The sequence below is a fragment of the Arachis ipaensis genome, chromosome B7 (assembly GCF_059453495.1).
Source record: "Arachis ipaensis isolate K30076 ecotype BB chromosome B7, ASM5945349v1, whole genome shotgun sequence".
Lineage (NCBI taxonomy): Eukaryota > Viridiplantae > Streptophyta > Magnoliopsida > Fabales > Fabaceae > Arachis > Arachis ipaensis.
In genome coordinates this window covers 11,571,005-11,578,205 of record NC_142442.1, presented here as the reverse complement: position 1 = coordinate 11,578,205, position 7,201 = coordinate 11,571,005, and the positions used below count along the sequence as shown (strand labels likewise).

Here is a 7,201-nt window from a genome sequence, read left to right as displayed (position 1 = left end):
TAATACATACAAAAAAGAGGTGATTTGGAGGTAAGGGGAAAAAAAAAAAAACATGCAAATGGCACTAACTAATGAGAAAAATAATAAAAAATAAAAAAAGTATATATATTTTCAGCTGGGAAGTATTTTTCAATTCATAAGAAGCTTTATGTCAGCTGAAAATTGCACAAATGCATACACATCATGGGGAGGGCTCCATTGTGTAGTATGCAAGAAAGCTTGGTTAATAAAATTATAATACATGTGGCCGGCATTATTTATAGTCTCACCTACTTTTTGTAAAATGACATGGCATCAAAAAACATTGTTCTATTATATATATGCTAAGGTACCTGGTCATATTTTTAATTAATTCATAAATGAGAGACTATAATATAAGTGTCATTAGAAGAATTTGAGCACATAGAAAAGTTAATTGGTGAATGGTGGTAATGATGATGAAGAAAATGGAGCCACGCCTTCTAGCAATAATGTTTATGGCGGCTCTTTTTTTTCCATCGTTTGTTCACTCATTGGTTCGTCATTACAAGTTCAGTGTAAGTTTGTTTTCCCATGCCTTGTAGCCTCATAACAAATGGCATGCATGAGAAGAAAAATTAACTTCAAATGCATGGCTTTTGAAGTTTAGTATCTATACACTTACATCGATAGTATTTTTTTATTGACATCTACTTAACTAAAAGTGATATCTTTTTAAGATAATAATAAATACTAAAGTTTTCCCTACTTGTTTAATTTGCACCCAATTAGTATGAACACATTTTCCATGCTCAATTTTAATTTGTTGCCTCATGATAAGTGACTTGAGATAAAAATTAACTTCAAATATCAAAGGTATTTAAACATTATTGAAGTTTATATATAGTGTCATATAATTTTGTTACATTAAATATCTGATCATGTATTACCATTACCATGTAAATAAAAATATTTTTTGAGATAATAATTATTAAAGTTAACTGATTTTGATTTTCCTTGTATGACAGCACCTAATTGAGCACCCAAAGTGTATACAAATTAAAATCATATTATTATGTTGACATAATATCATAAATTATTCCTAAAAAGTATTATATATACATAAAAAATTAGTCACTAAATCAATGATGTATTTGTATATGTATTTAACTCATTTTCAATATATATTTTATATTCTAATATATATTTTATACGAGTGACTGATTTGCTGATTGATTTTTAGTGTATACGTAATATAGGGTAGGCATGTATATCACTAAGATAGGCATGTATATTACTAAGATTCTCCGTTGAAAAGGTAAAGATAAATGGAGACACATTTGTGACTAGGAATCTTGATGTCTTTAAGGCAAAGAATTTATGTTGGTGATGCCAGGTGGTGTTGAAGAACACAACAAAGCTTTGCTCAACAAAATCATTTGTGACAGTCAATGGACAATTCCCGGGGCCAACTATCCATGCAAGGGAGGATGACACTGTCATTGTAAGGGTCACAAATCATGTTCCCTACAATGTTACACTCCACTGGTGAGAGATTACTACACAAATTGCAAGGAACTCAGAAAACTTGTATAGTGATATGATGAAAATAAAATAATAAGAAAAACAGAGAAAATTTGACTAGATGATTTATTTTTGGACTTACCATATAGGCATGGAATCAAACAGTTTCGAAGTGGTTGGTATGATGGACCAGCATATGTAACACAATGTCCAATTCAGCCAGGGCAGAGCTATATTTACAACTTTACCATCACAGATCAAAGAGGAACACTTTGGTGGCATGCACATATCACTTGGCTAAGGGCTACAGTGCATGGTGCTATTGTCATTTTGCCTAAAAGGGGCATTCCCTATCCATTTCCTAAACCTGACGATGAAAAGATAATTGTTTTAGGTAACTTTTAATGTTTTTCATTTGACTCCAAAACTTGTGTATTATGCTACTTTGTATTGAATTATCTTATCGATACTTTTTATACTATATACTCTTTTGTGGAGTGTAGGTGAATGGTGGAAATCGGATGTCGAAGCAGTGGTTGATGAGGCCACAAAATCCGGTGGACCACCAAACATATCAGATGCACACACCATCAATGGCCATCCAGGACCAGTTGCCGGTTGCATTTTCCAGGGTATATATGAATTAGGATTTAATTTACAAATTTTTTATGAATCATCAATATAATTTTTTTTAAAAAATAATACGTGTATATTAAAAATCAGGTATTATATATTTACGTATAAATATATGTGTAATTTAATTTATTTTTAATGTGTAATTTAATATTTTATACTGATAACCGATTTTGATGTAGAGCTATACATGTAACATGGTTGGGAATTTTTTATATAATCATCCAAGTGTATGTTATGGACTTCTAACATTATTGCTCCAAAGTTATAATAACATTTGAAAATTGAATAATCATCAGTAAAATATTATTACCAACCTTTAATTTGCAGGATATACTCTGCATGTTGAAAGTGGCAAGACCTATCTACTCCGCATAGTGAATGCAGCTTTGAACGATGAACTGTTCTTCAAAATTGCTGGCCATAAATTAACAGTGGTTGAAGCAGATGCGTCCTATGTTAAGCCCTTTGAGATTGACACTATATTCTTGAGTCCAGGCCAAACCACCAATGTCCTTTTAACCGCAAACCAACCTGTTGGAAAGTACTTAATTGCAATAACACCATTCATGGATGCACCAATTGGCTTCGACAACTTGACGGCGACGGCGACGCTTCGCTACAAAGGGACACCACCATACTCCAAAACAATGTTAAGCACTATTCCAGCTGTGAATGCAACTGAAGTAACATTCAGATTCATTGATTCTCTAAGAAGCATTAACACAAACACCTACCCTGCAAGAGTTCCATTAACCATAGACCATGACCTTTTCTTTGCAATAACTGTTGGGGTTAACCCTTGTGATACATGCCTTCAGGGGATAAGGATTGCATCTGCAATTAACAATATTACATTTGTGATGCCAACAACTTCACTCCTTGAAGCAAATTACTATAACATCCCTGGTGTTTTCACTGAGGATTTTCCACCAAGACCACCTATGGTTTTTGATTATACTGGGGTTCAACCAACTAATCTTCAGAGCAACAATGGAACAAAATTGTATAGGGTGAAATTCAATTCAAGTGTTCAGCTTGTGCTACAAGGAACTGCAATGATAGCACCTGAGAACCATCCCTTTCATTTGCATGGCTACAATTTCTTTGTTGTTGGACAAGGGCTAGGGAACTTTGACCCGGAGAAGGATCCCTTGACCTTTAATCTTGTTGACCCTGTTGAGAGGAACACAATTGGGGTACCAAATGCTGGATGGGCTGCAATAAGATTCAGGGCAGATAATCCAGGTACCAACAATTTACTTTCTCTTTTTCTCATTTTTTCCTAATTTTAGTGTACAAATAGTATTTTTGCAGAATTTGGCAATTACATCCGCAACGAGTAAGATAGGGTCGGTTTGGGTGTTAGGCCAATTTTATTTGTCCAATTCACACTTTTAATATATAATGTGTATGTTGATAAAATAAATATACATATAACAAACAATCAGATAATTAAACCAAAATTCTAATCTTTTATAGAAATATTTAGTGCAATCAAACTAATAACTTAATTTGTTATTAGTACATAAATAAAGATATGATAAAATATAAAAAAATTAAATATCGTGTCTTAGTGAAAATAAATTTGTTTTATGAATCAAGTTGGATAAAATCAGATTGAGAGATTTAGAGTGGGTTCAAGTTAAATTGAGTTTAAACCTTATTCTATCGAATGCATTGCCACATCTAATTGTTTGGCTCATTTCTAAACCATTTTTTAGAAAAAGGTCAATTATCCCACAATTTAATAAATGAAAAAAATTGAAACCGTTACATTGTTATGCTTAGTTTATAGTTGTGCAACTGAGATGAAATAGTTTAATTTATTATGCATTTTCAAGTGACACTTAACAGTGTACAAATTAAACACTCAAAAATATAATCAACATGGTAGCTAGGTCTATTTAGATTGTTTTGGCTAATTAATTGTTGTTGGATACAATATTGTGTGAATTTTGAAGGGGTTTGGTTCCTTCATTGCCACTTGGAAGTACACACAACCTGGGGACTTAAGATGGCATTCGTGGTAGACAATGGAGAAGGACCCAACGAGTCACTGCTTCCACCTCCTCCTGATCTTCCAAAATGCTAAAGCTTCATATACAAAGAGACAATCATATGCTGATATCATGGCCTTAAAGGATAGATATCATCAAGCTTGTTTTATTTGTGGCAGTTGGTGAACTTCTATTTTATTTTTAGCACAAATCAATAAAAAAATATATTGCTTTTAGATAGCAAAATTCATACGTTTCTTTTTTTTTTTTTCTTTTTTTAGTCAAGTTTAGGATATATACAATGTAATTTTCGAGTGCATAAAAAAACTGTATGTACTTGTTAAGAATTAAAATTGGTATTGATAATATAATAGTCTTCTTCGATATATCCTTGCCCTACATGTGTATACCCATATGAAAATATCTAATCTAATGAATAACCATTTGAAATCAAAGTAGGGTATAAGTTAATGTATTGACCTATTAGCTTGGTTGGTGATGGGAGTTTCTTCAGTTTATAGAAAAGTTTTAGAGCAGAAAAAAAAAATAAGAAAGAATGCGCGCCAGGTAGGGGTCGAACCTACGACCTTCTGCTTAGGAAACAGACGCTCTATCCACTGAGCTACAGGCGCCAGCTATTAATCTTATGCTTATTTATTTATTTGTTTTATTAATAGGTTTCAACCTAAGATCCCATACATACTATATGAATCTCTTATCAATGAACACCCAACTAAATGAAGTTTGAAAAAGATTTAAATGGAAGGTGTATAAGACTTCGTTATACATGTTGATGGGAGGACTGGGACTCGTCGGCCTTGATGACGACACGATTAGACCTTTGAATATCATGAATGGTACCTACAAAAATACTCTGACGTTCAAATCAAAATGAATCTAACAGATATAAATAAGAATTATGAATGTATAATGTCCCTTTATATAGCTTGTATTGTTATTTTATCTTTTTTTATTAGCTAAGATAAGAGAATTATTTAAATTTGAATATTAGTTACCGATCTTTGATTTTTTGGCCTAATTTGGAACATACGGAGTACCAGGCCTAATTTTTTGGCCTAGGAATCAGGCTATCGTTTGGCCAGTTTTGGAAACCCGAGTGCCAGGCCGAAACAGAAGGATAATTTAATCTCCAATCAGAAACATGTATATGAATTAAATACCAAAAAAAAAAAAGAAACATGTATATGAATTCAGCAACTATACAAATTAAACCTAAATTATAGTAATATAAACATAAAAAGTTAATTGTGGGAATTAAGTACTAAGGCAGTATTATTTATATACAACTAGAATTCATTAAATAATCAACAGTAGTTCTTCTAGAAAAGTTGGAAGTGGGAGAAAAAGAAAGAGAATGGAGAAATGGAGGTATATGATAGAGATATTTTGACTTTTCTTCAAGACTTATTGATTGTTTGATGAGTATTCTAGATATAGTACGTATTTCCTTCACTCTTGCATTGTTAACATAACATGAATTGATCAAGGATAGAAACTTGATCCATTATAAATACATCATTAAATTATATAGGATATAAGTATAAATATTGTATATATACAAATGATTATGCAACATGCATGCATGGGTTTATACTGAACTACTCCAACATGAAGTTGACTGGCAACTACCTTTTCTTATTACTTGTATATAGTCTTATCAGCTTTAATTTAGTCTCGGAAGGTTAAAGAATTAGGTTAGTCTTAGTAGTCTTACATACACGTTGAAAACGTCTCAGTCAAATAATAACAAGTTAACAACAACCAATTAATTTATATATAAAGTCAAAATCAATTTAATAGATATATGTTATGTTATATACTTATATCTCATCTCTCATATTCATTAAACAAAAAAAATTTAAAAAAATGAGGCTACGGTCTCTAGAAGGAGACTCCGTTGTAGCATTCATTATACCTTCTAACAAGAATGATAGGTAGTCAAAAGTTTTTGGTTAATATATAATTAATACTTTCAAAAATAAGTATATTTAATATAAATATCTGCTGCTATTTGCCGGATATGGTGTAGTGGAAAAAGATTATTTAAGAAACAAGTAGACTACATGTTAATTAGAACAATTTCGCTACGTTACCAACTAAATTTCTGCCAATTTTTATTATATCAAATCAATATTTAATGCATTATTAAACTAGTTATTAATTGTCAATTAAAAATATATTTAATAATAATAATAATAATAATAATAATAATAATAATAATAATAATAATAATAATAATATATGATAATGATATGATAATGGCACTGGTCTAATCATGATAAGAATATTTGATTCTAATCATAAAATGATCAAATCTTATGATATTAATAACGCACATTGATTTTAAATATTTTTAGTTATTTTAATTATATTAATTTTAAAATATTGATATAATTCTAATTCTTATTCATTATCCAATAATAATAATAATAATAATAATAATAATAATAATAATAACTTGAAAAACCTGTATATAAACTATTTCAATTATCCGTGTATTATTGTTAAAATTCTATATGTTCCTAAATATAAGTCTTGAAAAAATACGACATGGCACGTGTTATTAGTGTAGAGTTGTTTAGGTTTGTTTAGAAAGATATAATAGAATTTATATTTCTAAATTTCAATACATATATTTCTATTTCAATCTGTGTATACAGTGGTGGATCTAGGGGGGCCTAAGGTGGCCATGGTCACAACTAGAAAATAGATAAATACAGACAGATTTACAGACAGATTTAGTCTTTATTACAAACGGATTTTTGGTTACCGACGAAATTACCGACGGATTATCCCTCTGTAAAAGTCTCGTCAGAAATTATTTACCGACGAATTTTTTTTCCGTCGGAAAATTACCGACGGATTTTTACTAGTTACCGACGGATTTTCCCTCTGTAAATTCTCCCTCCATTTCCTGAAGGCGACAAACTTACAGACGGATTTTTCGTCTGTAATTACAGACGAATTTTCAGACAGATTTTTCGTCTGTAATTACAGGCGAATTTTCAGACGAATTTTCCATCTGTAATTACAGATAGATTTTCAGACGGATTTTTCGTCTGTAA

The 7,201-nt window shown here is 30.9% G+C and overlaps 1 protein-coding gene and 1 non-coding gene across 2 annotated transcripts; one reads left to right on the top strand and one right to left on the bottom strand.

Annotated features, from left to right (window-relative positions):
• The first annotated feature begins 285 nt into the window (after positions 1–285).
• LOC107608855 (laccase-4) lies at positions 286–4,500 on the top strand. The gene is made up of 6 exons (XM_016310605.3): positions 286–536; positions 1,355–1,506; positions 1,632–1,876; positions 1,986–2,114; positions 2,446–3,363; positions 4,080–4,500. Exons 1-6 carry the CDS (start codon positions 423–425, stop codon positions 4,208–4,210), a joined length of 1,689 nt encoding a protein of 562 aa, XP_016166091.1. The 5' UTR covers positions 286–422; the 3' UTR covers positions 4,211–4,500.
• A 174-nt stretch (positions 4,501–4,674) lies between these two features.
• On the bottom strand, positions 4,675–4,747 carry TRNAR-CCU (transfer RNA arginine (anticodon CCU)). Its single transcript has one exon. It is a non-coding gene; the product is annotated as a tRNA-Arg (tRNA).
• Between the last annotated feature and the right edge of the window lie 2,454 nt (positions 4,748–7,201).